The sequence below is a fragment of the Penaeus chinensis genome, chromosome 7 (assembly GCF_019202785.1).
Source record: "Penaeus chinensis breed Huanghai No. 1 chromosome 7, ASM1920278v2, whole genome shotgun sequence".
Taxonomy (NCBI): Eukaryota; Metazoa; Arthropoda; class Malacostraca; order Decapoda; family Penaeidae; genus Penaeus; species Penaeus chinensis.
The window spans coordinates 42539725-42549433 of record NC_061825.1 but is presented as its reverse complement, the minus strand read 5'-3'; the positions used below and the strand labels follow the sequence as shown (position 1 = coordinate 42549433).

The 9709-nt window shown below is 38.9% G+C and overlaps 1 protein-coding gene across 1 annotated transcript in view; it reads right to left on the bottom strand.

Annotated features, from left to right (window-relative positions):
* Positions 1-201: 201 nt before the first annotated feature.
* The window catches only part of LOC125027637, a 15892-nt gene continuing 6384 nt past the window's right edge, over positions 202-9709 (bottom strand). Inside the window, exon 3 of the mRNA XM_047616806.1 lies at positions 202-302. Within this exon, the coding sequence (XP_047472762.1) occupies positions 276-302 (27 nt within the window). The 3' untranslated portion in view covers positions 202-275. The remainder of the gene's footprint in view (positions 303-9709) is intronic.

Genomic DNA, 9709 nt, shown 5'->3' with positions numbered 1-9709 from the left:
ACAGGAGCGTTTTTTTTTTTTTTTTTTTTTTTTTTTTTTTTTTTTTTTTTTTTTTTATTATTATTTTTTTTTTTTTTTATTATTATTATTATTATTATTATTATTATTATTATTATTATTATTATTATTATTATTATTATTATTATTATTATTATTATTATTATTATTATTATTATTATTATTATTATTATTATTATTATTATTTTTCCACTTCCCTCATCATCCGAGTTCGCATAATCTAATACTTGGTCAGCATTAGAGGCGGACAATATACTTTATTGTTCGAAATTCGGGGAAGTGGGCTGTAGGAAGAGATTGTAGTCTGCTTAGAAAAGTATACTTAACTGCACAAATAATTACAATTATATATATTTCAACTGATGCATATTTTAACCAATACAGTTGTGATTCCGCACTCGTGCCGTACCTAAATGTTGGAATTACATTTGATTAACATGGCAGTCTCTGTGGCCTGTAACTCTGACTAAAACGTGTATTTCGTTTTGCAAGATGAGCATATTTTAAAAGATTTTGAGATATTTGGATTATAAGCCTCATTCTCTTCCTCACTTTTAAACGTCTCTTGCAAAGGCTTGTTGCTAAAGGTTGTTTTCGCCCCTATTACGATTATACTGAAGTGAACGAATCTAATTTATTCAGATATTTTGTATGACTGAACATTACTTTATTAATATTACAATATGGAGAGGCAATAAATACAGGCTGTTAGTTGCTAACATGTTATATTTACAAATCAAACGGCGATTGATTATCGAAATAAGCAGACATCGTGTATTCACTTTGCAAATTGCAACTTACTTTTTCCTTCATCCGTCGACTCTGGCTTTAAAAATTCTTACTTAGATTGTTTGGAAATATCATTTTTAAAAATCCAAACTGAATACAACTGAGATGATATATGAGTTTCACTGTAATACTCAATTATGCATATATTGTAATTAAATAACTTTGTGATTTTATATAAATTATGTAATAATCTTCAGAGGATACAAACATATTTGGTACACAGGACATAAATCTGTCTAGATACTGCCCCTTTACAAATGGCTCATATAATACTTTTGGTGACCTTCAGAGGTAAAGTCAATTATTTAGACTAGGTCTAATCTACTTCATTCTTAAATATCACCCCGCCCTCCAATAAATGAGATGAAGTAATATCAAAGTCTAACACGATAGTTTCCTTGTCGACGAAAATAAAGGCTTAGCTCAAAACATTTTTCAAGAAATAAATTCACAGCAAGGTAAATGTTCCCCTCAATCCCATACCCGTCGTATTTGTGTGTGTGTGTGTGTGTGTGTGTGTGTGTGTGTGTGTGTGTGTGTGTGTGTGTGTGTGTGTGTGTGTGTGTGTGTGTGTGTGTGTGTGTGTGTGTGTGTGTGTGTGTGTGTCTGTCTGTCTGTCTGTCTGTATGTATGTCTGTCTGTCTGTCTGTCTGTGTGCGTGTGTGTAGGGGGAGGGGGGTTAAGAGACAGACTCAGCCCAATGTTGGGGACCTCCCTTATTTTTGGCCTCATTACTCGGGTCAACCGATTTTCTTATGTAGTTACCTAGCCCTTACCCGACAAGGGGACCCTGAGAGGTGATCATTTCTCTTCCCACATACCCCAGGCTTACCATGGCTAGTAAAGATTTTGTACCTTTGTTAGAGGTATAGTGACTTACCCCTTTATAAACTAGCCCCAATGACACTAACTTTTCTGGTACCCCGACCACTGGCTCTCCTTCGCCACTACCCCCTCTTCGATACCTGCTGTCAGCTTAATCTATTCCAAATTATCTACACAGGTCAAACCCCAACCACCTTCAAAAACATTCATTCCTCTCTCTCAACATCCTCCACAGTCTTCATTTTTGACCCCTTCCTTCCATATTACTATTCTGCATATTTATTTTCAACCTTCCCCGAGTACTACCTCACTCAGTGCCACTCCTTCCTCCCGTCCTCGTCCTTCAATTATTATTGTGATTATTAGTACAGTCGTGATCATTAGTACGATTATTTTTATCAATTATTATTGTGATTATTAGTACAGTCGTGATCATTAGTACGATTATTTTTATTTTTAGTATGATATTATCATTATCATAATTATTATTATTTTCATCGTCATCATCATTTGTATCATTTTTACTATTCCTATTATTATCATTCTTTGTATCATTACCATTGCTGGCTACCAATGTTATCTACCCATCGTCAAATGTTACCAATTTAATCTAATCATCATGATTAGATTAAATAGTCATAATAAGCTGGCTAATTGAGTTTTTAGCCCAGCTTAGTAGGGTCGATTTTTTGTGATTTTGTGATAGAGTTTAAGTAGCAGTCGTCGGATTAAAACTTGGCCTCACTGTATGCGAGGCCAGACAGGAAGCACACCACCGACGTTTTTCTCTTGCTCCCTACTACAGTGCTGTCCTTCGCTCTGTCCCTCCTAATTCTTCCAAAGATATTTTTTCATCTCCCCCAACAATTCTTCCTCCTACTCCTTACGTTTCCTCTTCTACCCCTTTCTTCTCCCAGTTCAATTCTCTAGCCATTCTAAATCCAGACACTACAATCTTTACTTTCCCGGTGCCTGCCCCTCTTCCTCATCGCACCAGGCAATCTAAACGTTCTACCCTATCCCCTACATTTACCTCTTCCCCTGGCCCTCAAACGGCTGTACCTCTTTCTCCGCATCATAAGAAAACCTTCGTTTCTCAGACCTCCCTAACCAACTCCATTTCAAAAACATACATAAACCCCATCCACCCTCCGATCTCTCGGTTCCTATTCCCTCTACACTTCCTACTCATGCTCCCCTTACACCCTTTCCTCCCACTCCCTCCCAACACCCTCACCGATCTGCATCTGCTTTAGCTCCCTCCATTTTGACACACTACCCTTCCCTTCCCCCTTTCCCTTTGTACTGATCCCAGCCTTACACCATGGACATCCTTGCAGTATCCCACACTTTCACCTTTGACAATTTAATCTAATCACCTTTTTCCTAATCCCTATCATATCCAATTTACTCTCTCTCTCTACCCTTACCCTTCTTTATCCCTGTCAATGCCATACTCACCTAAAAAGACGTGTAGCACATTTAACTATCAACTAACCCCCTTCTTTACCCCTTTCACAACTACACCTTTCCTTAGTAGCCATTAACCATCAATGAACATGTAATGACTATGAGGTTACATATTCAGGATAATATTAATTATTGTGACACGTGTCCACTCACTTGGAGCTCGCAATCGTAACTTGCTGCTTTGATATGGCAAAATGAATAGTCTGAATGGAATTTTCGCTGAAATAGCCAAAACTGTATATTGCCACATCTTTATCAACGGATACACACACTTTATGTAAATATATATGTGTGTGTGTGTGTGTGTGTGTGTGTGTGTGTGTGTGTGTGTGTGTGTGTGTGTGTGTGTGTGTGTGTGTGTGTGTGTGTGTATATATTTGTATTTTAACAATATACGACGCAGGAAGGAATTTAGTCATTCGGAGCTGCCTTCATTGGCCTTTAAGCATACCATTTAAAGGTAATATCCATATGTAAAGTCCGCCGAGAACACAAATTCATAATGTATGAGTAGAGGCAAAACAGCAATAAAAGTCAAAACGAAAATTCTTCTTTGTAATAATAATACTAAAAAAAAAAAAAAAAAAAAAAAAAAATGCATAATATAGAAGTGGGAAATCATTGTATTATTTGAACTAAGATGGAAGCATTTGGCTAAACATGAAAATTACATTCCGGGAACTCCTCTGTGGCAGTATTCGGGTATTATTGGAAAACTTGTTTGCTACATGGAAAAATAATGTCTAAATGATATGGTATGACACAGGTATAATTGTCATATAATTTTTGCATGTACGCAGTTATAAACTACGTAGGTTCGTAAGTGCAACTGATCGACTACAGTGCTTCCTTATGTGACATTACAGTACTAGCCTTTCATAAACCATATATACACATTAAAGCACTGGCTTTAAAAACACTCTGTAAAACCGTTTTACCACAATCTATGGAGGTACACTCATCCGACTTTTCCCATGCGTTTTTATCAATTTTATCACACCAATTGGAACGGTACCCTAACTCACCACCCGAAGACTTTTCGAAAACAAATTCCTCTATGGGTATGTCCACTACATCCTGTTAACTCGCTATCAAACTTTTAAACCCAATCAAGCAAATAATACGAGCTCACCTTCCTCTATCCCAATGCAATGCGCCAATCAGTGATCGGTAGAATAGGCACACTATTCCATTAAACCGTCGCTCAAGTATAAATATATATATATATATATATATATATATATATATATATATATAAACTGATGATTTAAATAAATAGTATGTCGAAGAAATGTTCTATCTGGCCACTGACGGTTATGATCATGATGATTAGATTAAATTGGTAACATTTGACGATGGGTAGATAACATTGGTAGCCAGCAATGGTAATGATACAAAGAATGATAATAATAGGAATAGTAAAAATGATACAAATGATGATGACGATGAAAATAATAATAATTATGATAATGATAATATCATACTAAAAATAAAAATAATCGTACTAATGATCACGACTGTACTAATAATCACAATAATAATCATAACAATAACAACACCAGCACCATCTTATAATTTAATTTTTGTCCTTATTTTTACTGTATCATGAAAAAATGAAATCGATTATTGGAATTTGCATTTGTCCCTCATTTTATTCTTTGTACTGATATTACAAAAGCAAAGTCAATGTGTTTTAATACACATTTCAGGTATTTTACTTCTCCCTTTATTATCGGTACCTTATTCGATGTTTAAAATTTAAATTTTACCTCAAAATTATGGAACGCGATGTTCTGTTTTTCTGGACAAAAAACGTACTTCCAAACTTGTATCTTTGTATGTTGAAATATTCAGGCTTTTATGTTTATGCAACCATACGCAATTTACAAAAAAAAAAAATTAATGGACAATATATGTTCATCAAAATTAAAAGGGAACGGGGAAGACCCTTTAACTTGAGATAGGCATCTACGCGCTGATGAGATATTTCGGCAAATTCAAAGAGGGATATGGTAACGATTTTTCCCCTTAATTAACATCTGCACTTATGAAAAATGTTAATGTTATTCAAAATAACTGTCACGGGATGAAAAATTGATTGAAACTTGTTGATCACCCTTGAAAAATTTGTATTTCTATTCATGATTGACAGAAAGCTGTTGATCACCCTTGAAAAGTTTGTATTTCTATTCATGATAGTAAACTGTCTAGAAACCGAAGGTACAATCGCTAAAGAAAGTATCTTTACCCTTTCTAACTTAACAATATGACAAGACGACGAAAAATGTGGGAAAAAGTGCTGTGAGCTCGTCCTGATATTGGTATCCCTGGTTACATATTATGCATAATCCCAGTAACCTACATCCAAAATCAAGTTCATGGTAATGAGGAAGCTGTCCAACAATTCTGGGAAACTGAGGATGAAACATTAAACGTTTTGCAATGTCTAATACTTTTAATATTTTATGTTAGTGCCATTAGTTTGGCAAACACTGGCAAGTTTACATGGCATGGATGCCACTAACGCCGCCGTTAACGAGCTTCCCACAGCATCCTAAGGTGACCGTTTCTGCAGCAGGGTCATCCTTCAGTGCCGTGTCAGATATCGTCGGTCGAACTGCTATATATACTCGGGGAACCAGATCATACACGTAAGGGCCAAAACAGTAAGAGAAAATGAAAAGTAACAGAGAAGAGGGGGTGTGCTACTACCCGGTTTATATAAATTTGCAGTTTTTAATATTCGTTTTTACGAATTTTCATTTAGTGTTTTACTTTCACAAAGATAAAGAAGAAAAAATAGGAGGAGACATCAGTGGCGAACTGCATGGACCTGGCTTGAACTACTTACCTCACCCCCTAACTCCTTCCCTTTCAAATTCTCCAATATGCACTGTAACCATTATCACTCCTAGATCAACTGAAGTATAGCTCTGCTATATCGGAATATTCGCGGTTTCCGTTCTCACAGACCTGACCTTCGTCATATCCTTGCTTTTTATAAGCCATCAATTATCTGCCTCCAAGAGACTTTCCTTACACGTCTCCTATACCAATTCTTAATCACCAATTTGTCTCTTCCTCACACTCCCTTTCTGTCTCGTCTATGTTATCCATCAGAAAATGCCTTTTGTCATACCTCGCTTTCAAACCACTGTCCTGTGCACAGTTATTTGTATCTTTATTTGCCGTTGGATCACAGTTATTTCAGTCTCCTTCTCCACTTCCCATCCCATATGTTGCCTCTGAAAATCTAATTTCCCAACTCCAGCCACCTTTCCTCATAGTTGGTGATTTTAACTGCTGCCACATACTTTGGGGTAATTCTATCATCAACTCCCGTGGTCGATCTCTAGAACACTACCTCTCCACAACAGACCTTATTCTTAATTCAGATCGTCCTACACACTTTGGCATATACACGCAATCTTTTATATGCCTTGACCTCTCTCTATGCTCCCCTTCTTGCCATTTAGATTTCCATTGGTCAGTTCTAGACCACTTTCCCTATAATGATCACTTGCCAGTCCTCCTTTCTCCTATTTCACATGTACCACTTCCTAACTCCCCACCCTGGTGCTTTGATAGAGCCGACTGGCATACTTTCACCTCACTCTCGACTTTTCCTACCCCTCCATCCCCCTTCTCGTCTATTTCAGATAAGATACAACAGTCCTAAGAGTTGCCTATACGGCCATTCCTCGAACCTCAAGACCTCCAAATGTATTCCATGGTGGAATTCTGATTGCACTACAGCGCTTCGCTTAAAACATGCAGCCTAGAACAATTATCACTATAGACGAGGCCCTTATCTCCTTTAAAAGAACCTCCGCCTGTCTTGCTGTACAATCCGGAACAGAAAAACAAATAGTTGGCAAAACTGTTTCCTCAATTATATCTACATCTGTTTCAGGTGTTTGGCCGTCGGATCCATAAACTATCAGGCAAACATCCCCCTTATCCAGCCCCCGTCCTCCATATTTGAGATACTCTCATCTCTGATCCTCTCCAATTCGCTAATGAACTTGGTGAATCAAGGAAGGCACCCCCATCATCTTCAGCCTATCCTCTGCTGAGTTCTATGATACTCCTTTTTCTTCCTCTGAACTCAATGCTGCCTTACAGTTGTGCCGCAACACTCGTGAAGGCTCTGAGGGTATTCACTTCCGTATGCTTCCATCTTCCTCTTTATCCTTCCTATTAACTGTTTTCAACCACATATGGACATCAGGAAATGTTCATTCTCATTGGCGAGATGCTCTTATCCTCCCTCAAGATAACCGTCCCACTGCTCTAACATGCTGCTTGCGCAAACTACTAGAGCGAATGGTTAACTCCGCTTAATATTATATCTTGAACATCACAATCTCATCTCGCCTTCCCAGTTTGGTTTCCACCGTTCCCAAAGTACAGCTGACCCCCCTTGCTCATTTCGAGACATACATTACATCTACATTTGCCCGCCATGAATCCGTATTAGCAATATACTTTGACCTAAAAAACGTGTGACACCACATGACAGTACCATATTCTTCAACAATTGTCCTCCCTACGCATACATGGTAACATAGGGGTCTTTATAGAGTTTTTTCTCTCCAAACGCACTTCCCAGGTCAAAATTACCTCTTCCACATCATCCTTTTGAAGATGTCCCACAAGGCAGTGTGCTCAGCACTTTATTCCTTCTTACCGTTAATGACATTGTCACAGTTCTACCACCAGGAGCCCAGTCATCACTATGTGTTGATGATTTAACCATCTTCGCCTCTGGCACATCCATACCAGATCTCTGCCAATTCCTTCAGTCTACCATATCATCAGTATCTTCCTGGGCCACTAACCATGGCTTTTGCTTTTCTACCTCCAAATCTTTCTCTCGCACATGTGTAGTTCCCCAACCTCCACTCTTATACAGCGCTCCACTCCAATACCGTTCTTCTGGCAAGTTCCTTGGCGTTATTTTTGATTCCAAATTGTCCTGGCAAGACCATATCTTTTACATTAAAGAAAAAGCTCATAGCCATCTCTAAATCTTACAGAACTCTTTCCCATATAACCTGGGGTTCAAATAGCAAAACTCTCCTCCATCTTCATGTTACCATGATCCTCTCCACTCTCTATTATTGATGCCATATCTACTCTGCCTCAACCTCCCTCCTTGCTTTTCTTGATATGATCCACCACTGTGGTATTTGCTTAGCCCTAGGCACCTTTTGCTCCTCTCCAGTTGTAAGCCATCTCTCTCTCGACAATGTACCCTTCTCTCTCTCCGATGCTATGCTCGATTCCACCAACTTTCCCTCACCAAACTAACCCACGATCCCTTTACTTTTTCCCCACATTTACCGACTCCTTTCTCCATTTGTATGGAAACCCTCCTCTCCCATTCTCCCTTTCCCCACCTCCGACCTCTTCTGTTTTCTGCCCATTCCATTCCTCCATAGCTTATACCTTACCTCCATATTTGCTCCTGTTTCCCTGACCCACCAAAATCAAATATTCCCCTTTCTGTCCTTCTCACCCATTTCCTTGACCATGTCTCCATTCACACCTCCAGACTACATGTTTACACTGATGGCTCCAAATACACTTCTGGTGCTGGTTTCGCAGTAATCCCCTCCCTCCTGAATACAGTGTCCTTACTTAACCAATCCCCTTGTCTGGAAGATCCAGAACTGGTTGTTCTACCTGTCTACATGCCATAAATCTATCAGATTTTGCTGGGTGCCCAGTCATGTCGGAATCCCCAGCAATGAACATGTAGATACTCTAGCACGTTACGCCGCTATGTCCACATCACACCAACCACGTTTCTCACATATTCCAGCCATGAATTATTACCCCCACTTTCTGGTCAAGTCTCCGCACTAATAAATTACATACTGTAAAACTATCAATCTCCTCCTGGTCAGCGCCATTCTATCGGAACAGATGTCGGAAGACAGCTCTCACCCACTTATATATTGACCACACCCATCTAACATACTCCTATCTGATGTCACGTTCTGATCTGCCCCTATGTTCCCTATGTAATATCCCTCTTTCAGTTCCACACATTCTGTTGTCCTGTCCATGCTTTGATACAGCCCATACCTCTGCTTTCGCCCACCTATCCTCCCTTCACCGACTTCCCAACCTATCAGACATCCCTACAGAATCTCACACTTTCTGTTTTGACAACCTGCTCTCCTTCCTCAGACGCATACATATCCTTCACTTGATCTAATCCCCCTTCCCCAACCCTACCTTAACCCAAACACTCATCAACTCCTTTACTGTACCTTCCTATAGTGCTACATGACCTATGATTTCTCGCATATTTATTTTACTTTTAACCATTAACCATTACTCTGCGAATCTGTGTTGGGTTCTATCACGAATCACCCAATCGCCTGGGATTTACCCAAAACATGCAAGCGACTTCTAGAAGGCGAGAAGGGCGTGACTGATCAGCGAATAACGATTCTAGCTTAAACCCTAGTCCTGCATTAATGAATGTCATATTGTTGCCGATCGAACGAATAATTTCGGTTATATTTATACGTACTATCGTAACGATGGAGCGTTAATCTATTAGGCCATTGGTTCCCAACCTGGGGGTAAATTA